Source organism: Mycteria americana, chromosome 10 (genome assembly GCF_035582795.1).
Source record: "Mycteria americana isolate JAX WOST 10 ecotype Jacksonville Zoo and Gardens chromosome 10, USCA_MyAme_1.0, whole genome shotgun sequence".
Classification (NCBI taxonomy): Eukaryota; Metazoa; Chordata; class Aves; order Ciconiiformes; family Ciconiidae; genus Mycteria; species Mycteria americana.
In genome coordinates, this window is record NC_134374.1 from 8,134,916 (window position 1) to 8,157,929 (window position 23,014).

At 38.9% G+C, this 23,014-nt stretch overlaps 1 protein-coding gene across 6 annotated transcripts in view; it reads right to left on the bottom strand.

The window, feature by feature from the left end:
* Positions 1–21,844, bottom strand: part of SMARCA1 (SNF2 related chromatin remodeling ATPase 1) — a 37,433-nt gene extending 15,589 nt beyond the window's left edge. For 2 of the 6 annotated variants that reach the window (XR_012777255.1, XM_075512803.1), the window contains exons 1-18: positions 21,648–21,844; positions 17,070–17,156; positions 14,256–14,422; positions 13,204–13,304; positions 12,982–13,082; positions 12,509–12,688; positions 10,134–10,289; positions 9,750–9,881; positions 8,898–8,966; positions 8,019–8,128; positions 7,104–7,330; positions 6,417–6,538; positions 5,864–6,016; positions 4,269–4,401; positions 3,143–3,291; positions 2,395–2,514; positions 1,059–1,169; positions 738–851 (exon numbers count right to left, since the gene is read on the bottom strand). Coding sequence is in view for 5 of the 6 variants with exons in the window: in XM_075512803.1 (XP_075368918.1) it covers positions 738–851; positions 1,059–1,169; positions 2,395–2,514; positions 3,143–3,291; positions 4,269–4,401; positions 5,864–6,016; positions 6,417–6,538; positions 7,104–7,330; positions 8,019–8,128; positions 8,898–8,966; positions 9,750–9,881; positions 10,134–10,289; positions 12,509–12,688; positions 12,982–13,082; positions 13,204–13,304; positions 14,256–14,422; positions 17,070–17,156; positions 21,648–21,755 (2,340 nt within the window). In the remaining variant the exon portion in view is untranslated. Of the gene's footprint in view, positions 1–737; positions 852–1,058; positions 1,170–2,394; positions 2,515–3,142; positions 3,292–4,268; positions 4,402–5,863; positions 6,017–6,416; positions 6,539–7,103; positions 7,331–8,018; positions 8,129–8,897; positions 8,967–9,749; positions 9,882–10,133; positions 10,290–12,508; positions 12,689–12,981; positions 13,083–13,203; positions 13,305–14,255; positions 14,423–17,069; positions 17,157–18,354; positions 18,447–21,137; positions 21,177–21,647 lie in introns of those variants that run through there. The other 4 variants (XM_075512804.1, XM_075512802.1, XM_075512805.1 and 1 more) reach the window with 4 other exon arrangements.
* Positions 21,845–23,014: the final 1,170 nt, after the last annotated feature.

The following is a 23,014-nucleotide window of genomic DNA, read 5'->3' on the forward strand; positions in this document are numbered from 1 at the left end:
AGCCAATACTGGTGGTGCAAGTAATGAAAATCAACATCAAAACAGAATTCATGTTCACTGCTTGTCCAGAAATGTCAGCAGGGAAGAGGGAGAAATTCAGCTAAGGCATTGGGGGGGGGGGGGGGGTGGTAAGTCTGTTGTCTGGTTTTCTTCTTGTAGTAGTAATACATTCAGACTTCTCCACACCTTTAAACATTTTATATCCCAGCAAAATGCAAGGAAAATTGATGTCACTTTACTTACGTTCATATCAAAACAAAGTCAACTTCAATATTACCTGAAGTTACTTTCTGCACAAGATATACCAAAGCTATAACGAAAAAAATCACACCTTGGAAGGTGATCTTATATTAGCCATAAATTACTTTCTCACCTTAGACCACATATCACACTTCTGTTTTTGAGGAGAAGTATATGAAGCATCAGAACTGTCCTTCTTTTCTCTATTTTATTGTTAGGAACCCACAAAACACAAAGCTACACAGCTATGAAATTTTTAATGAAGGAAGGAATTAGATTACTTTTTCTGTTCTGCAGTGGAACAGAAACAGGGGAATAGAGGTTTTAAGCCATTTCCTTCACAATGAGAAGCACTTTACAAAAAATAAGACCAGAATGATATTTTTTTTTAGTTGCAGTCTCATTTACTTCATTTAGCTATTGTCAAGGTTCCAGTAAATCTGCAAAGAGGAATACAAATACACTTCACTAATTTGAAGAAGAAAAAAAAGCATTACCTTATATCCTATAGTCTTACGATAATACAGAATTTCTTTTTCCAGAAGTTCAAATAACCGTGGTGGGAAAAACTGGAAATCCTGAATATTTGGTTGTTTTGGAGGTCGTGGAGCCTTCAAAAATACAGAGGTACATTACCATTATATAAGCTTGATTTCTGTGCAATAAAACTGCCATAATTCTGCAGCAGTGGCAACCTATCACTTTGCAAATACAGTCATTTTATTACCAGTAAAGGGTGAGAGCAGGGGATGCAACATGGGAGAGGAGAAGAGCAAAAGAACAGGATAAAAAACCCTCCATACTTGCCAACTTCTTACCTTTGGGACTTTTGGTTCACTAACACGTAGGGCTTCTCTGAAATAAGCGTCAACTGCATAATTAGCCTTGCGTTCTCGTTTTGGAGGCTCTATCCATTCCATCATGCTCAGCTACATGCAGAATAGAATAAAAAGATATTAAAGTAACTGTATGCTTTCCTAGAGTCGCAAAAATGACTAATGTGGCACTGCAAAACAGGAACGTATTTTTGCACAGCAAATCTAATGGTCGTGCTCTACAGTATGGATACTACAACACAGCTCAAAAATAAGCTTGAGGTTATACCTGATTATAACACATATTTAAACACATAAAAGATAATACACAAGTAAGGCAGTGCAGTGGCATGGCTAGATCCCTTTACAGTATTCTACTTACTTCAGACACCTGAGTAAGGTTATGATTCCATCTACCAAAACACAATGGAGGGGCTGGGGACTTGGGCTCTGAATTCTATAATACCTTGTGATATGAATTAATTGCTTCTCCTCTAAATATCACAACGAATAACCCCTACAGAGGCTACAGCATTGGCCAAATTAAAAAAAAAAAAAAATAGCAGCTAATTAATCTTAACTAGACTACTTGAATTAAACTTACTAAAGCATATTTCAAGACTATGCTGTATTTAGCTGGCTTCTTGTAATGAAATTATCAACACGAAAAAAGAATCTTATGTATATACACACACGCCACTCTATTCTCATTAAATATTTTATTTTTCTAAATGTTTCTTCAAAATTGGTAAGAAACCTGGGTTAGAATGGCATTGTGTAGCTAACAAATAAGAGTTCACATATCTGATTCCAGATAAGACCTTAAGGATATCTTGACCATAGGTCCCGTACAAAACAGAGACGCAGAGGTAACACTGTGGGACCTTAAGTAATACCTCTTTGTTTGGATGATCCTTCTATAATTACGTATATTGTTGTACAAACAGTTCACATTAATGCTTGTGACTAAAACCTTCGTGGCAAAGAAGACTTAAGTCCAAGTTCTACATCTAAAATCATTGTCAGGCCTGTTTTTTCCTCTCAGTTATGTGGCAGTAAAATAATACTGACTGCAGCAGTATAGCAGGATGCAACACAGTATTTTTGCTGCAGAAAGGATAAAATTTGAGCAATATTATCAGATTTTACGTGAAGGAAAACAGTGGGGCTGAAAGCTAGTTTAACAAAAATTCAGAATATTGATGCTTCTGCAGATCTAAGTGAATTTTTCAGTAGCTTCTTACTTCTCTAGAAGAACCTTTATAGCCGTAAAATTCCTAGTATGGCCTTTATGCTTGCACCTCTAAACTGAAATCTTAAAGACTTTAAGAAAAGTTACCTTTTGTTTTTCTCTATAATCTTCACCTTCAAAGTTGTATAAGCTCATCTCTGTGTCCATAGTGAAATTTCGTAAGGAGCTCTCCCCCATCTTCTGCAATCGTTCATTCATTTCAGCTGTCTAAAAATACAGGAAGATACTTTTAGACTCACTCAAGCTGTTTTATCTTTTCTGGAAAAAAAAAAAACAGCTTTCATCGTTATTAAAACATTCCCGATGTCTTTTTCTGCTTTAAACTTTTACTTACATTTTTCTTGTAAGGAGAGATGCCCATAGTGCTTTTCAATTTTGAACAATCTGACCCCAAGACTTTCCATTAAGCTAAATTTATTATGCTGGGATATAGCCCTAAAACTGTATGATTCAACTTTTAAATTTAAATGAAATTTATGCCCAGCTCTTTGGAGCTGAAATGGTAGTTCATTTTTCCACAGAGCTACCTATTCCCTAATGAAGTTCTACGAAGGTTTTGTGTCTGTTAGAGTTGTGGCATAAAATTTACATCTTTCTAAAAGCCCACAAAATAAACAGTGCTTAATGTTTGGTGCACACAGTCTGAACTTTGAAAATAATTATAACTCCCTAATTCTACTCCTTCTAAACTTTCATAAGGTTTAAAATACTTACAAAGAGTAAAGTAATAGTTGGGCATGAAAATAGATTTACATAATCAGATTTAATTTATATTTTGTGCATCTATATTTAATGTTTGACACATTTCGAATTCTGTATGAAACTCTTCTCTAACCTTCTTTTCACCTCTTTCTAAAATAGTGGTTATATCTTCTTCTGTCAGCTCACTATCTTTGGAAGCAAAAACATGCGTGGCTCCATGCCGGATCATCTGCAGCATTTCATCTTTTGCCAGTTTGTTAGACTGTTGGTCTATGAGCCTTCCTAAAATTAAAAGAAACATGTTGAAAGCTATAATACAAAAGTTCTAGTAGGACCATGCAAACAGTGGATTTTTTTAGTTCACTGGCAGAATAAGAAAGGAAAAACAAAAGAACCATACAGAAAAAATTATGTTTCACTTGAGCTGAAAATAAACAGAAACCGGGAACGTCATGGAAAATAAAAAAATAACAACTTTGTATCAAGGCATAACAGAGAATGTTTCACATTTAGATAATCCAAATTTTATGTTTAACATCTTATTCTTACAAAGTCAGCTGAACTTTCAAGATCAAAATCCTATTTCAAGATGAAAATGACAAAGTATTTTGTAATAACCATTACAAAGTACTTAAGATTTTTAACACTCGCTTCATTGATTTCAACCCAAATCTCTGACTATTTTTCCCAAAATTCTAATTTCTGTCCCAAAATTTCATTTATCCTATCTCATCTCTTCACAGACCATCAAAATTTTGACCATCATCCTTTCAGTAGCCCACCCTTTTGGAAATACAACCAACCTTCAAAACTTAGCTTGAGAAGCTTAGTTTTCGACAAGCTATTCTTCCAAGAGCTTCTAAACAAAGACACACAAAGCAGTTTTAATGTTCAGTAAATTCTTATGTGGTAAGAAACACATCTTATTTTTATCTGTCATGGAACATATCTTTTTTCTTTTTTTCCTTTTTAACATATCACAAAAACCAAGTAACATCTATTCAGCTGTAGTTTGCTTTCCTCATTTAGAGTCTTAGTAAAAGCATATGCCCACACTATTTAGGAAAACAACATTTTTTCAAAAATTTCAGCTGAACAAGTGAATAACTTATACATTATAGTTTCTTAGGTTGATTTAGCATACTGCTATTATACACAAGGCCTGCTTTCTCTCCTACTGTACATTTGTACAGTTATTTAACCCATACTTTAAGGGACTGAAAATTCTGTTGCAGACAAACATATATAGCAGTTGATACCTTGTTGTATAACTATAGAGTCCAGTCTCAGTTTTATTTCAGCTCTTTCTACAATCCTCTCTTCAACAGTATTATCAGTGATTAGTCGAAACACCCGTACTGGTTTCTTTTGACCAATACGATGCGCACGATCCTAACAAACATAAATCAATGAGTGTTCAGCAACAAAAAACAACTCACAAGCAATAGACAGTTAGCTTGCTATACAGCAGAAACAGACTGAAACTAGCATATATTTCTTGGTTCCTTGCTTATTAAGAGAGTATACAAAAACTTAAAACCAATATAGTAATATTTACTTATATCTGGCTATTACACCTTTTAAGTTGGGGTCATTCTACAGTAGTAAATGCATCTACCTCATTGTAAATGAAGATAACTGAATGCTTGCCTAGACTGCAATTGGGAAGTGGAGATACAACAGTATATACGTACACACATCTGCATTGCTTTCAAACCAATTCTCTCACTTGACATAGATATTGAAACTTTGATATCCCTGGCTTGAGCATATTAATTTCATGGGCAAAGTCCATGCAGCCACAGTTTCAACAGTGTAGTTCTCCCAAGCTAGCTACATTAAAGCATCAATATGCAGCTCACATAGTACAAGTACAGTGCATAGCAAATGAGGTTATATGACTAGCATACTATACTCATTTGTAACAAAACTTGTGTTTATTCTCTCTGGAAAACATGAATAAAAATATTATTTTGTCCTCTTAAATAAAAAAAGTTAAACAACTGGCCTTCAACCTATTGGTACCAAGATTTTCTGACTGTCCTTTAAACATGAGTCATTAAATCTTTTACTCTCCTGCATAATATTCATTTCTTCCTGAAAATCCTACTAAAGCTCACAAATCACACTTATCAGTTTCCAGGAAGCTGGTCTACAATTGGTTGTCAGCTTGTCTATCAAAAGCATGAGTTATTCACAGCAAATATTTGATGTGTTTAAGGGCATGAAAAAAAAAACCAAAACAAAACCACAAAGCACAGAACAAATACCCCACACCCCCAATCATGCAAGAAGGATCATGTGGTTTTTATTCCACATGAAACAGATTATCGACTTGATTTTTTTGAGATTCAGCACTCAGAAAGAGAAGATTTTAGTATGTTTAACCCAAAGATAAGGGGTTTTTTTCCCCTGGTGTCATCACCAAATGATTTTACACTTATGCAGAAACAGGTGGGTTGCAAAAGCATAAGCTTCCCAAAACGGAGGAATATAAAGCTGCATGCTTTTAATTCTTTGCTATTATTTTGGAAACAGCCCTCTTATTGATTTACTGTTGTCTTCTGGAAAGACAGAATTAAGAATAATTCTATGGATAAACAATATTGATACAGTATTTTGACAGAAGTAATCTTATTCAATTATGAAAGTAATTAAGACTGATATTTACAGAGAAAAATCTACAGTTTCTTCCACAATTCTGTTCATGCCCTTTTTATTAAATTCCTTAGTTTCTTGGTATTAAATACAAAAAGTAAAGAAAAATAACAAAAATCCAAGTTCTGGAAACACTTATACGAAGTAGAACAATGACAACTTTAACAAACAAATGTGTATTAGGGAGTTAACTCACCATGGCTTGCAGATCTACTTGAGGGTTCCAGTCTGAATCATAGAGAATAACCACATCAGCAGTTGCCAAATTAATTCCAAGACCTCCAGCTCTGGTACTCAGCATGAAAATGAATTTACGGCTGTTGGGAGCATTAAATGTGTCTATTGCTTCCTAAAAGAAGAGAAAGTGTCATTAAAGTATCAGAGTTTTCAAACAAGCTTCCAATATGGTGGTGGCTTTTCAATGAAATTTATTTGAAATTTACAGAATTTTCATACCAAAACAAATTTTTTATAGAAGTAAGAAACTGTAGGTTTGCACAGGTGGAAAAAATCCATTCTGAGTCCACAAAATACTACATTCTTTATTTAGCTGAGGAACAAATGAAACCTACTTTACTGTGGACTTTCGTTAGGAAAAACATATACCCTTAGCAGCCTTTTTAAACTGTAGCATTTTTGCTACATTTTAAACAATGATGTAGCTACTTAGATTATTAAGAAGTTATTGTTTACATATATAGCTAATATGTAAAACAAATAAATTTCCTGTTTATGTAGAACTTTCTCACCTCTCTTTCTTCATGTGGTGTCTGTCCATCAAGTCGACAGTACTCATATCCACGCCACATGCAATAGTCTTCCAAAATATCCAGTAAGCGAGTCATCTGACTAAAAAGTAGAACTCTGGAACCTGACAGAACAACACAGAAGGTTTTGTCGTCGGTTTTATGTTTTCACATTAATCTTATCACACAGTCTACTATAGAGCATGAGTGAGAATTCACGCAAAATATTCTGTGCTATGCCTAACTTACTGAAGTAAGTCTTTCTTCTGAAGTTACTTTTCTGGTATTGATTTAACTTCTCCTCAAGACAGATCATTTGATAATTTATACAGAAGAAATACACAGCTGAAGAAACAGAACACTTAAAACCATGGTAAGATAAGTAGCTGACACAGATGTACACAGACAAACTAATCCTCTCATCAGAAATTTTCTTAAAGACAACAGAAGGGAGGCTCTGCTCTTGCTTTCCTTCTACTTCTCCATGTTATTAGTCTTCCTAATCATTCCTGTAAGACTTCCTTCCCTCCATGTGTTAAGATCTACAGAAAAATTATTTTCAGCAAAAACTTCACAAAGTAATGAATGCATTCACTGGACGAAAGACAAGAACGAATCTCTGCAATTTCTGAAAGGTAATTTTACTTACAACGAGCATTCAGATCACTACTGTCCATAAACGGTACCCACCTTGCTCTCTGAGTTTTGCTAGCAGTTTATCCAGAACTAACATTTTACCACTGTTCGTGATGAGATGCGTGTCAGTGGTGTAAGGAGGGCCCGGCTCAGCACCATCAAATAAGTAAGGATGGTTACAGCATTTCCGCAGCTGCATCAGAATATTCAGCAGACGCATCTTATCCATTTTCCCAGCTGAATTCAGGATATCAATATCTTTCATCAGGATCCTTGTATACCTGAAGTTTTACAGGCAATTTTGAACAACTCTCAGTTTTTATTTGATATTTAAAACGTGAGTGAAACCCTGCAATACCCCAGTTACTTATTTCTGGATGTGGGATTTTGCTTTGTTTATATAATAATGAGCTTTATTATTATGAAACTTGGTGAAAACATCTAACTGATGATAATAAGGATTTATAAATCCATACCTAAACATCAAAGGCAATTTGTCTGAGTGACAATGATCTGTCATTTACTGGGTTATCTTACACTTCCATTTTAGGACTACGAAGTGGATTAAAGATATCATTTACTTGACTGAAGCTGCTACACTGACCTGGCTCCTTTTCTCACATCTCTTCTGGCTATGTGGCTCCTCAAGGTTTTATTTTAATTTCAGCTCATACTTTTACTGGTGCACACATACTTGCATCAAAAGAGGAAATTTAGTAGGCATATGTTCTTTCAAATAAAATTAAGGAAGGAAGAGAAGTTTCTGCTTTCTTCCTCCCAACCCTTTTCATTACCCTTCCTGAGCTCTTTGTAACTCGTGCATCTTTAAAAAAAGCCCCAAAGACAGCTATAAATAGGCTTCTCCATCTGACTGTCTTAACATGCAACTACAAGAAAAAAAAAAATCACTCTGAAGAGCTGTAGTGTTCTTTATCAGAAAAGAATCTTACTTTGATGTAAATAACTCACCATTCCCTCTGCATTTTGCTGAGCCCAAGATAAATTTTTACTTCCTTCTTTGGAGGCAAACTCTTTTCTACTTCAGCTTTTATGCGACGTAATAAAAATGGCTTCAAAACCTACACAAATTAAGAGTTTTTCCACAGATAAATTTATAAAACTGATTGCCTCAAATACAAAATTAACAGATTCAATTATCTGATATTTATTCAGAACTAATCAATATCTATTGCTGTCATGGTGAAAAAAAAATCATGAAAAATTCCGAAAAATTCTGCTAAAGTCTGCAAAATGAAGTTGTCCACTAATTGGCTATGTTCACACACAAATATGTAATGCTACATGAAGATTGCCATATTCATCCCCATTGTTATCCTAAGCAAGGGCCAAACCCATAAGCTTATAAAATCTATTTACTACCTTTTAACATAAGCTCTGTTTCATTTCCACTAGCAGCACATACAAAATACACCAACATTTCAAAGATAAGCAATGTATGTTGTAATTCCTTCTGTTTTGTTACTGTATGATGAAAAATGTCTTTTACTGTGCATGAGAGAAAAGAAAGGTAAAGGCATGCCTTTATTCAGACTAGCATGATGTGTATCAGTACACTATTCACAATAATAACTGGTTTCAAAAAGATCTCAAAATTCTTCATTTTCACATTTTATGTACAGATTTTGTCTGCTTCAAACAGTAATGCTACAAAAAGCAGTATCTATAAGTTCCAATATTTAATTAATGAAAATTTGGCTGGGCATTTCTGTAACTAAATACCTTCACATTCATCTTCTCAACTTTGAGATGAAGGGAGAAATAATCTGTTTTTCTTTTTTACACTGTGTATGCTAACGATGACACATTATTACAGCTTTAATTACTTACAGCATGAAGTCTTTCTACAAGTTTCTGATCACCGAGACAATTTTTAGTGTCGAACCATGAGTCAAAATCCTGTGGTGAGAAACAGCACAATTGGTATGAACAGTTTATCATCTGTAGTTTTAACAGACACATATTGACTCTCTCTCACTCCAGCTGAGAGTGGCATAAATCTTGAGACAAATTACTTCTATGAGTGAAAGAAAAAAGTCAGTCTGCAATTCTGTGCCAGCTCCCCAGCATTTTATAACATTCAAGTCAACTGAGTAACTCCACAGACAAAATACTATTACTCTACTTAATTTACAATGGTTTTCCATGCTCACTGCAGTGTCCAAGTTCTTCCCCTTATTGCTTGTGTAATGATGGGACAAGAAGGTAAAAAAAGAAAAAGAAACCAGAATTCTTAAGTAAATGAGATGGACAACAGAGCAAAAAAAATGGAAGCAAGCAATACAAGTACAAGGAAACATTAACAGTAAGAGAGGAGAAAGATGACTCAAATTCTAAGTGGAAAAAAAGGCTTATGCCTATTTGGATGCTTCATATTCTTCATTCTGCATTGCTTTCCCAAATTTTGTTCCAGTTTGCCTAATTCTTGAACTATTTAAAGTATTACATTTGCTGTTAGTGGCCTGAGGCCTTATCTGCACTAACAGAATGCAGTGTTTTAACTAGGTAGAGCAAAAAAAAAAAAAAAGTAGTCTACAGTTAGGTAAGCCACAGAGCTTCTACTGAATCCAGGTCTTCCACATCATATGTCTCTTACTAGGCTGGCCATTCTTCTCTTCTGCAGAAAGCAGCCTGGGAATCCAAATAACAAGAACAAGACTATACTTCCAAACCTCAACTTACATCTGCAGAATTGAAGACATCAGGTAAAAGAAAATTGAGTAATGCCCACAGCTCATGGAGGTTATTCTGTAAAGGAGTTCCTGTAAGCAGCAATCGATTTGTTGTCTTGAATTCACGTACAATCTCTGACAGCTAGAAACACAACAAATAGTTATCATCATCGAGTACATTTAAGCATAATGAATTTTCATCAGTTTCTGAAACCTGAAACAATCTCAATTAAGTTGAAAGACAGTGAGCTACCTATGAAATTCCTATTTACCACCCAATAGCTTACGGCTTATATTTTAAAAAAACACCACACCTAACACTTAAAATGTGCTAAAATCAGATGGAATCTTTGTGTCAAATTATCTTCAAAGTAGCAAATAATTTTGACTTTACCTTAGACTTCTCATTCTTTATTCTGTGGGCTTCATCAATTACCAGGTACCTCCAGTTAAATTTTTTGAAGACTGATTTCTCTTTAATTACCATTTCATATGACGTAACACAAACATCCCATTCACCAGGCATCATAACATCACGGATAAAAGCAGCCTACAGCAGAACAATTAAATTAATAAACATTTATAAATATGAACAATTTATATGGAATTCAGTGAAACCTATCTCTGCCAACATTACTGATGCGCTAAGCTAGCACACAAAAGATGACTGAAACATCTTTTCAGTAACTGAAAGTTACTGTAACAAAAGCCTTCAATCCTTTTTACTCTAGGCACAGACAGATCACCCGCTGGGGTTAAGCAAAACACATATTTTCTCCTATTCAAAATTAAATATTTACTCTTCAGCATAATTTTTCAGTAATTGAGATACAGTACATACTACCAATAGGGGGAAAAAAACCTCTAAACTAACTAGTCCAAAGACACAATGCACAAAAAAGTGTTTCAAAACAACTCATGTAGCCCGCTCCCATCTTCTCTCTTTCCTAAAGATCTTCCTCCTCTATCCCATCTCTATTTCGTAAGGGATAAATATCTAGGCTTATATATCCTTTCATATGAAAGAATATCACCCTATGGAAAAGCCACGCATGCAGGTCTCCAAGAACTTACTCAGTAGGGTACACAGATCACCCCAGCTAGTAGGACTGACAGAACTGTTCAAGTCCACAGCCTTGAAGAGCTACCTAATAAAGGAATGTTCTGTACAATACTATGCACTGACTTACAAAAGCAAATGTAAGCTCAGAGGTGCTTTTGCCACCACAGAACAGAGATTAAGTAGAAAACGAGGAAATGAAAAGTTATGACAATACAAACATAAGACTCTGAAAGCAAAGAAAGTACAAAGTGAAGGTGCATGCTTCCCTTCAACACAATCTTAATTTCATTCCACGGAACTAGCAATAAACACGCTGTGGTACAAATATTATCAGACTTCAAATTAAAATAATCTGCAAAGAGCAGTACAGTCAAATCCAAGACTATAGCACTGGAAGAAACTGTCCAAATCCCTGGCAGAACCAGCAGTTCCTCTCACAGAATCACAGAACCATTTAGATTGGAGAAGACCCTTAAGATCATCAAGTCCAACCGTTAACATTAACACTACCAACTCCATCACTAAACCATGTCACTAGGCGCCACATCTACAGGTCTTTTAAATACCTCCACCACTTCCCTGGGCAGCATGTTCCAGTGCTTGGCAACCCTTCCAGTGAAGAAATTTTTCCTCCAGTCTAAATCAAAATATCCAATCTAAACCTGTACTTCTGAAAACAACCCCAGTTCCCTCAGCCGCTCCCCATCAGCCTTGTGCTCCAGACCCTTCACCAGCTTCCTTGCCCTTCTCTGGACACGCTCCAGGCCCTCAATGTCTCTCTTGCAGTGAGGGGCTCAAAACTGAACACAGTATTCGAGGTGTGTCCTCACCAGTGCTCAGTACAGGGGGACGATCACTGCCCTAGTCCTGCTGGCCACGCTATTTCTGATACAAGCCAGGATGCCATTGGCTTTCTTGGCCACCTGGGCACACTGCTGGCTCATATTCAGCCAGCTGTCGACCAACACCCCCAGGTCCTTCTCTGCTGGGCAGCTTTCCAGCCACTCTTCCCCCAGCCTGTAGCGTTGCATGGGGTTGTTGTGACTCAAGTGCAGGACCCAGCACTGAGCCTTGTTGAACCTCATACAATTGGCCTTGGCCCATCGATCCAGCCTGTCCAGATCCCTCTGCAGAGCCTTCCTACCCTCAAGCAGTAACAGGCAGCCGTGCAATCCATATGAGGAGCCACAGAATTCGCAGGAACATCTGGCTCGTTGATCCCCTTCAAGTTAGAAAACCACCCTATATCTATTTTAAGGCCTTCACTATGAAATATGAAAAGCTCTACAACAGAATCCTAGTTACAAGTCAAGGCATGGACATAAGACACAGACTTAGAGAAGTCACCTGAAAAAGGTGAAGAAAGAGGTAACAAAGTGAGGGCAATAAAGGAAAATGAATAAACACTGTCACAATGCAAACATAGAAGAGATTAAAAAAAAAAGGTGCAAAAATCAGAGAGGAAGACAACAGAAAAAGAGTTAAGTCAGACAGGTGTACTTTGATCCTAGTCTATTATTTCACCTATTGATTTGCATTTTTTCCCTCATAGTTACAAGCATAATATTTTGTATTTTCAATGCTAATATAGTTAAAAATTACTAAAAAATACTGTAATTAAGAAAGTAGCTTAGGGAGAATTCCACGTACCCAAATGCTAGTGTTTGACAAATAATGCCTACATCTTTGACACGTAGAACACTTACTCTGGCGTCTTTATCTCCAATAAGGCAAACCGCACGTAATGATGGAACCCAGCGTTTGAATTCATTCATCCAATTGTGCAAAGTTGATTTTGGAACCAGGACCATGTGTGGCCCAGGAATGTTTCGGTAATGCTTCAGATAGCCTAATAATGCTATTGTTTGCAGAGTCTTACCAAGACCCTGCATTGACAAAGAGAGGGGGGAAAGAAACCTGCTGAAATGAAATACCATACAGAAATAGTTTCAAACAATTTTCCTACTATATAATTCTGCCACTTAAGTTGTTTAAAGCAAACTACACAGCAAATGTTTGCAATACAATTTCTTTCATTGCATTACAGTTCCAGTTGTGAAAAAATCTAACTGTTGCAGAATAATGCATACTACTGCATATACTTTTAAATACTATAGGCACTTTAATGCTGAATTTTGCTCAATAATTACCACAAAAATTCCAAAAGATTACTGCTTACCATTTCATCTGCCAGAATGCCATTAACACCATTTTCATACAATGAGATCATCCAGTTCAAACCTCTAACCTGATAATCTCTTAGTGTTCCTCCTTTCACATCTGTAAATGTAAGATTCCTCTAAGTAGAAAAATACTAATTCTAAGTAGAAAATTTTAATTGCGATCTGCTCAGATTTTAATTACATCAAAGCAATCAGAAAACTGTCAATACAATACTTACATGAAGGAGACTCCTCAAATCGAATACACACATTAGACGTTTTTCGGCTCTCTGACAACAGCTCTTCATCTTCTTCTTGTTCTGTGCGCCTGTGACGATAACTAAAGAAAGAATCCAAGATTCTTGTTTATATGAAATAATTTCAAAACGCTGACTATAAAACCAAAAGAGACAAGTTATAACAGAAACAATCATTGATCTACAATGCGTGCATTCTAGTACCCTGACCAAAATCATGTCCTGTTAATAAGTTATTCCTTATGGTTCATTACAGCTTTAATTAGCAAGGCTGATATGAAGCCCTCTCCTCCAGAGCCATAACTATACTTCAACAAGTATCATGAGTTCTCTAAGGTACTTGTTAACGAGCAACACAGAAATACAAGACACACATCAGTGGTGGCCTTAGAATCCATTAGTTGATAGCTATACCATTCAGAAGAATCACATATTCAATTTAAATTTTTTTTTCTAATTTAAAAAATGGAAATTGCCATTTTGTAAACATTCCAAGAACTACTTGCTTGCTATTACAAGACCCCTCAGAAACACTACATGCAGGCTACGTTAATACTGATTAATACAGACAGACTGGTGGAGCAAGACCATTGGTGCTGAGGGTCCAACATTCACACTACATGCACGTTGTCTTGTTTTAACTTGGTCTAGCTCCACTCTGGTCCCACTGACACGTCCACTCGCAGCTGGAGCACATCAGGTGCATTTCTGGAGTACATCTTCTAGTTAGCATCATGCAAAAGAAATTCAATTCATGTGCTCCAAAATGACTCCACAATATGGACCAAAGCATTGCAAGTGGCAAGAATCAGGAAATTTACTTTAAAAGTGCATTCCTGATCCAAGGTCATACTAATGTTGATGGATCAGCATGCATACACCAACCAGCTTTTAAAGAAATTATGATACACCATTAATAGGAAAAGTTCTGGACTTACTTAAAGCACAATCTCTATGCTGCTAACTAACTAGATAGGTTAAAATGCATAATTTGTTTGAAAGCATAAGACATCAGAAATAAAAATAAAACATACTCCCCAGCTGAAATCAAACTCTGTTTTTCATCTTTCTTCATCCGTGGCCGTCCCAGCTTGACTTTCAATGGAGATGTTGGTGATTTTTGTGCTGCAGGCTGAATAAAATGTGCAAAAAGTTCTGTCTGCTTCAGGAGGAATTCAAACCTTTTTGCTCGGTCTGCTTTCTAGTTTCCAAAGTGAGGAGAGAATTAAAAAAAGAAAAATCAGTAACTTTTCTTCATAAAAAAATGTATTTTTATTAAGAAATAGAATTCAGACACTCGTAAGAACAACTTATATGAGGAAAGACTGACAAGACTATCTGCCTATTGTTAGCCAACTCAGGGGGCTACAAGCATCAGGAAATAGCCCTTGAGCTGCTTCAGCTTACAGCTAAGCATGAATTGCTTTAGAGCACCCAACTGTAATGTGTCGTAGTTCAAATGATCCTTCATGAATACCACAACAATCTGGAAGACGTAGCAGGACTTAATAACCTCACCTCAGCAACTCATCCCCATTCAAAATGCAAAGATTAGTAAAGCAACCCAAAACCAGTTTACATGTATAGATTGCTTGAGGCTGCATGGCACACCAGCAACTGTGAAGGGATGCTTTAAAGGACTGTCTACAAAAGATAAAGAAAAAACTAAAGTTCTGACTTATAGTAAGGGATGAAATCCTAACCTTGCTCAAGTCAGTGGCAAAACTTCCATCAGCTTCAAGGCTATCAGGATTTGATCCAAGACAACAATGTGGCAGCTCTGCTTTTAGGAGTATGACTAAAGTACTGGATGCACCAGCTCAATACTGCTTTCACTGAAGTTTGTGAATTTTGCTGTCAGATTTCAAATTTCAATCATTTCAGTTTTGCCATATCAATGAGGCATATGCACTTCACTATATAAACACAGCAAAACGTATGTCCTTCTCTATATTTAAAAGACATGTTACACAATTTTTGAGAAAAATACGATAAAATGCAAATACTATCTGACAGAATGCAACTGTTATCATTCTCTATGCCATTTCGAAGCATCATGTAACACTGTACCACCTAAAGCAATTTTCATGTGATCTCTTTTATATATCTTGATGTAAACTACAAACGTGAAACTGTAGTTCTGCACCATGACCTTTCTAAGAAATATACAAGCAACAGAAAGCTTTTCTGCAGGTAAGTAAAAGTGCTCCAACAGCAGTAACACAAACCAAAGAAAAGGGCAATCAAAATGAACCTGACGTGCAATGCATGATCTTGCCACATGAGGGCAACGCATTTCTTTTAATAGTGAACCACTTACCAGCAAATAAACATCTTTACAAAGATCTCCTTGAAAAAAAATTACTATTATTTTTCCCTTGCATTCATTATTGGACCATTTGTGTAAATAACTTGAAAGCCAAATAAACTGTAAATATCAAGTAAAACTTTTAGGAAAAAAAAATTCTAAAAGGGGGAGTAAAGATGTGGGTGTTTATGCTCATACAGGATAAGAACAAATCCATTCAGAGGATTTATATTAAACTAGTAATACATGATGGTTTTGGCAAGCTAACCATAACTAGTAAGGTTCTATACTGAATGCCACAATATACTTTTTTGCCTGCAAAATTATTGGCTGGGTGTAAGCAGCATGCTTTGATAAATAGCAAAGGCCTAGCTCACGAATACACAATTCATGAAAGGTAGATTTTTTGAGACCTGTTCCCTTTGCCTCTTAGAACTGAACTAACATTCTAATATAGGAAAGATGTGAATTCGCCATGTATTACTGTGAAACCAAGTTTAGTTATTTACTCAACTCATTCTCAATAAACGGATTTACTTGTGTGTCTTCTCTTTGGCTAAAAATTAAGTATTCATACAAGTAGGTATCGATTTTTGTATGTCTAACAGTGATACTCTTCCCTTGGCTTCTATGGTATCCAATCCTTTCAGACTCTACTGTAATTATTAGGCATCCCTTTAACACTAAAGCTTTTAAGAAAAACGCAGCAAGATCCAGATACCAGCTTCAACCAAGAACTTACTACATGTGTCATTCAAGAACAAGCCTGTCCTGGTTTCTGCATCTTTGTAATACAGAAGTTACCCTGTTATCTCTCCTCTCCAGCACTACAAGCTCCCTTCACTTGGGTCATGGACAGATCCTCTTTTGCATTGTTATGGCACATATATTATGGGGCATATCAACATTTAAAAGCTCTATGTTTTTATATGACAAGAAACTGGCAGCTTCAGTATTTCTCTCATTTAAGTAGCAGCTTAAGGATGCCTCTGACATGACTCAAGGGGTCATCAAATAAAACTAGCAGAGACAGATTCAAAAGCAAAAGGGGAGAGTTCTAAATATAAAATGCAATTGTATAGAAACTCCTTACCACAGAAGGGTACAGATAACTAAACCTACGTGAGGGGGGGGAAAAAGCAAGCAGACAAATCCATAGGGGAAAAATAAAACAAACAAACAAACAAAAATCCACTGACAACTACTGAGTATAAAAACCATAGCGTCCAACTCCAGAAATCATGCAGACAAAAATACTTGGAAGAGTGGGACAGTATTTAACAGAACCATCACTATCTGCTTCCTCTGTTCTCATATTCTTCACTAAATACCTACTGTTAGCCACTGTGAGAAACACCACACTGGAGTAGACATTTAAATGAATGGACATTCACACTGGACATTTAAATGAATCTTGGTTTGTTTTTCTTTTCTTACACATCCAGTCTGCAATAACTCCGTGTAACTGTGTTGATCTAGTTCAAGCAAAGAAACAAGTGTCATAAAAAGCTGCAGTACGTTTTGTCGTGAAAACACTTACCATCTTCTCTTCGTATTCTGGGTCAACTTCTTTTTCAGGTCTAGCTGCCTTTGGAGGAAGTTTGAGTTGAAACGGGGGATCATTTTTCTGGAATTCAAATTTTAAACACTTCATAAATATCAGGTTCTTTATTTACTAAAGCAAAAAGATATCAAACTGAACAAACCTACACACTACAAGATAAGCATGCTACTTTTTAAAAATAATTATTTCAAAATTAAGTGACTGCATTAATCATATTATTTCACCCAAAGCAGAACCTGATATCCATGACAAAACTAAAGAGGCGGTATGACCAGATAAAATTAAGTTGAAGATTTGTCTCATCCTCATGTTCATCTCTACAAACAGCATCCAAGTTGAAAGCATTGAAAGAAAGTACTGAAAAAGGATGAAGTTTAATCTTTCACAGAGATCTTGCTTTAAATGCATATTAAATTTAATATCTTGAAAAGATATTTTAAAAATTAAATGTGACTTCTAAATGTAAAATCCCTAACTGTAAATTTCTGGCACTTGCATCTTGGTTGGGTTTTGTTTGTTTGTTTTCACTTCTAGATGAATAGTCAGAGTTCATTTTGAAATACAGGTTTAACTACACTTAGCCATATACCTAGGAAGAGACACAAATTAAACAACCAAATCAATCCATGCAGCAACCACTGCATGGTATGCTCTTACACAGTTAACAAACAACTACCTTATTTACTATAAAGGAAAGAAATTTAAGAAACTGTAACAAAAATGGCTGACTTTTGTAGTTTATGAGATTCATTTGTGTCTTCAATTGGGAAGCTCAAAGCAGGTTTCCACAACTTCAACTGCTACATTGCTGTATACAAAAAAAAAAAGCTAGCAAAACCCATGATATTAGCAAAACATCCTTTTTAAAAAGAGATCATGGGAAAAATGTTTGGTGGGGTTTTTTTTCCTAATTCAATCTTTGAAGTATGCCTTTTTACACACCTCGTGCAAATAAAAAAATATTAAACTTTTTCAAGATGCATTAAATTATAAAAATGTTTTTGAAAAGCACTGAATAATCTGAAAGGAACTACCAAAGTGCATGTCTGTATAAAATGTAACAGAGCAAAGTCTTAATCTGACAAGCGCTTTAAGTATCAGCCCACTATAAATACATTAAAATGAAATCATAATTAATCTAAACTATTCAGGGTCATGTAGAAAAAACAGACCAAAATGGGACTAAACCTGTAGAAGTCTGTCAAGCAACATTACACTTACATTTCAGAACTGTTACTGATAAATACATATGCCAACTTACTCTTTAACTTTATGCACAATCATGCAAATGGGAGGAATATTTTCTGAAGTCAGAGATCACCTTTTCAAGTTTTGGCCCAAAGGCATAATTCTCTGCAAAGGCGAACAGTAGTAAGGGTATAACGAAGTTATTTGGCAATTTAATGATTTTATAAATGCATGAGTTCAGCTTTGCAAGGCCAGATGATTATGTCGCAAACAGGTAGCATTAGAAATGTTCTATTTACTTACAGCTTCTTCAGTCACATGGGTAATCAGCTCATCTCAGAAAGCAATGTTAGGAGAGGACTGTTACAGCAACACACCAAAGAGCATACATATGTGTATGTTCACACCTCCATTATATTACTATATAACATACACTCCAGTAAGAGAGACTGCCAGTGCTAATATCAGGCCCAATCCTTGCTATTAAAGTGAAAAAATACTCCTCCTCAGAGGAAAACAAAATTGGCAGTAGGCCATTTCAGATGTCTCCCTCACTTCCCCTAGAAATAAATTACATAGATAAAATGTGCTACTGGAAAAAAGTTTTCTTTCTACCTCAGGTAAGTATGAAGTTTCTCACAGCCAAAGCAGAACTACTCAGTATTACGAGAATCCCTTTTAACTGCAAGTTTTCCAAGTAAAATGTAATGCAATATTACCTTTCTAAGGCGCAAGGCAGATGGCTCTAACGCCAGTTCTGTTGTTACTCAGACTTCCCCAGAAGAAGACAACTTATGGCGGCATACAAATCAAATTTCTTCAGAAATAAGTATTTGTGAATAACACACGCTGAGTTAAAGAAGTAAATGAACTGACATGTAAAGTTACTGCAGCCACAGCACTACAGAATCACATCCTACACCTTACCTTTCAAGACAAAGCACAGTTTCCCTGCCCCCCCACTCCTCACCGCAGTGTTTCTGTCGAACATTGATGGCCCCAAAATATTAGAAATAACAAACAGGAGACTGTCAAAAGCTGATGAAAGAGACAAACAACTTACAACACATGCATCCCAATATCCTTTGTCTTCCTCACAACTTACAAGGGAAAAGAATATGCTGTAGTTTCACTAAAATACTATTCTGCGTTGGTGGAGCTAGATGGGTAGGATGGACAAGCGTCATAGCCAAACTTGCTTCTGCATAATGTTCTGAGTTATAAAAATGTAGACCTTGCCAATTATTAAATTTTGACATGAGTAAGAATATTTCTCTCTTACTACCAACTGGATCACGTACCTAATACAACACGAAACCACAAAATATTTCATCAAGTCTGTGAGAGTTTTACCCTAGAAACTTTACACAACGCATCTTCATCACTTAGAGGGCTGACAACAGGAAACAGGAGGATCAGCAGAAGCCTCAGTGCAAACAATTAATGAACCAGCAAAAACGTACTTTCGTTTTTAACTCAGGGAGCTAGCTGGTAACAAACAATCTGCCACTACCCTAGAAAAGTTTTCCATTAAAGATTAAACCCTACATAAGACAGTATCATGAAAACCAGTGTCATTTAAACACCTTACAAGAAACATGAGCATGCAGCAGTTTCAAAAATAACAGAGTATTCCACGGATCCAAAATACTTCCCCTTGAAATCTCTACTAACTAGCCTAAACAGAGCTACTGACTTCAGGCTGAGAGACAGATTTCTGCCTAGTAAGTGCAATAGTTAGTCCTCAATTGGGTAGGTCACGTGAACACCTAAATAAATGCCTGGGAATAAGAACTGCTGCTGCTTTAGTTGACTTTAGTCTTGTAACCTGTGCTATTGAGAACTTTAAACAGATGCATTAAGAATAATTAGAAGGAGCTCTTTTGTGTTTAACTCAAATGTACAAAGCGGAAAGACATTCCAAATAGCCATTAAGACACTATTTTGGTACTACTACAACAAGAAAGACTATTTATAGTGAAGTAAAACAGTGAGAGGGGAACAGAGGACAACAGGTTGTATTATATGCCATTATTATGCAGACTGTATAACTAACGGCATAGCTACCGTCATGGTACGTAACAGACCTGTGGCTCAACACAAAGTGAAATTAAATAGTCTGAATAAAAACCCAGTACGGCACAGTAGCACAATGTTGGTAATATTCAAAACGTTTCACTGCTTTCAAATGATTTCTCCAGGCAGGCATTCTCTAAACATTTAGTACCAACTTTTTATCAGCTGACATGCGTAAAATTTTGCAGAATAAGTTGTATCCAATACAGAAACTTTTTCCCCTCAACAATCAGGTAATGTTCAGAATTACACTATACAGTATCTCGTAGCTGTTTGTATACATAAGTAAGGAAATAAAGAATCAAGCGTTCTTTTCAGGGAAAAATGGACTTTCATCAATCGGAATTAAACTTCTGATTGCATTAATATCAATATTTCTGCAATTTTCTCCGATATCATAAAAATATGACACATGGTCATCATTCTTACTAAGTTTTTATAAGAGTCATTCTTCAGGTTAAATCTAGTTCAGTTTCCAAGGATACCCGAATACGTCACTTTTTACATTCCTTGAGTCTTAGCCTGTAGTCTTTTTTCCAAAAAACTAAAGGGAGGAGGCTGGCAGCCATACATGCTCTTTTGAGGGGTTTATTCTGCATAACGGCTGCATTTTAGCGGGGCAGAGGGAAGGCTGAAGCCCTGAAGCGTGAGGGCTGGGACAGACCGGTTCAGCCGCGAACCCTCCGAGCCGCCACCGCCACACCCCCACCCAGGGCCCGAGCCCCGGCTCCCGCCGAGCCCCACGCCCGCTGCCCCCGTCCCGCCCCGGGACTGCTTTACCTGGGGACAGGGGAAGGGAAACAACAGGGCGGGGGGCGCCAGAGGAGGGGGCCCAGCAGGGGTCGATACGGGGCAGAGCCGGCTGCATGGAACGGGAGCACGGGCTAAACGGCCAGTACCGGCGTGCCCGGGCTGCGCGGCTGGGAACGGGGCACCCTAGGGGCGCCCGGACCGTACGGATGGCGGCAGCTGCCACGGCGATGCTGAAGGACAGACCCGGGGGCCGGCCCGCACGGCGGGGCCGGGGGGTGTGTCCGGGCGGGGGCCGGCCTGCAGGGCCGCCGCGCAGGCCGAGCCGCGGCTCTGGCGCGGCCGGGCCCTCACGGACTGCGGCAGAGCGACCGGCGCGCTGCGAGCGGCCCGGGCGGCCTCAGGGTCGGGCGGCCGCCTCAGGGCCGGGCCGGCGCGGCCCGAGGGGCGGCTGTAGGAGGGAGCGGCGGGGCCAGGCGCGCTCGTCCCCGGAGGCTCCGCCGCCCGCCGGGCACCCCCCGCCCGCCCCCGGAGCGGTACCTCCTCGGCGCCGGGCTCCTGCGCAGAGGCCGCCGCGGCAGAGGTAGAGGGCACCTCGCCGTCCGCGCGGGCGGCGGCGGCGCCGCCGGGGCCGGTGCCGGTGTCCATTTTGTGCGCGGCGGGTGCCTGAGCCGCCGGGGGGCAGGGGGGGCCCCACCGCCCCAAACACCGCGCGGCCCCGCCCCTCCCGCCGGCCCGCCCCGCCCCGCGCCGCGCGGGTCTCGCGATACTGCCGCGGGAGCAGGCGGAGGGCGCGCGTTTCCCGCCGAGTGCGGGCGGTGCGGGGTTGGCGGCGGGCGAGGTCGGCGCCGGCGGCGGGGGAAGGCAGCCAGGCCTCCTCTTGCGGAGCCAGCGGGGCCTCTGGGGAGGCTCCTGGGACCGATTCCTGGCCGTTCCCCACTGGGTGCTGCACAAGGGGCTGCCTGCAGAGGCCTCGCTGCCTCCCGTCCTGTCAAAGCCGCACCACAGCTCACAGGGCCGGTCAGGGCCGCTGCATACATAGGCGTGAGCTCTGGACATGCCCGAGGGCAGTGTTAGGATCACAGAATCACAGAATCGTATAGGTTGGAAAAGACCTTTAATCGAGTCCAACCATAAACCTAACACTACCAAGACCACCACTACACCATGTCCCTAAGCACCTCATCCAAACGTCTTTTAAATACTTCCAGGGATGGTGACTCAACCACTTCCCTGGGCAGCCTGTTCCAATGCTGAACAACCCTTTCAGTGAAGTAAAATTTCCTAATATCCAGTCTAAACCTCCCCTGGCACAACTTGAGGCCATTTCCTCTCATCCTGTCACTTGTTACCTGGGAGAAGAGACCGACCCCCACCTCTCTACAGCCTCCTTTCAGGCAGTTGTAGAGAGCGATGAGGTCTCCCCTCAGCCTCCTTTTCTCCAGGCTGAACAACCCCAGTTCCCTCAGCCGCTCCCCATCAGCCTTGTGCTCCAGACCCTTCCCCAGCTTCCTTGCCCTTCTCTGGACATGCTCCAGGCCCTCAATGTCTCTCTTGTAGAGGGGGGCCCAAAACCGAACACAGTATTCGAGGTGCGGCCTCACCAGTGCCCAGTACAGGGGCACGATCACTGCCCTAGTCCTGCTGGCCACACCATTTCTGATACAAGCCAGGATGCCATTGGCTTTCTTGGCCACCTGGGCACACTGCTGGCTCACATTCAGCCGGCTGTCAGCCAACACCCCCGGGTCCTTTTCCGCCAGGCAGCTTCCCAGCCACTCTTCCCCAAGCCTGTAGCGTTGCATGGGGTTGCTGTGACCCGAGTGCAGGACCCAGCACTGAGCCTTGTTGAACCCCATACAATTGGCCTTGGCCCATCGATCCAGCCTGTCCAGATCCCTCTGCAG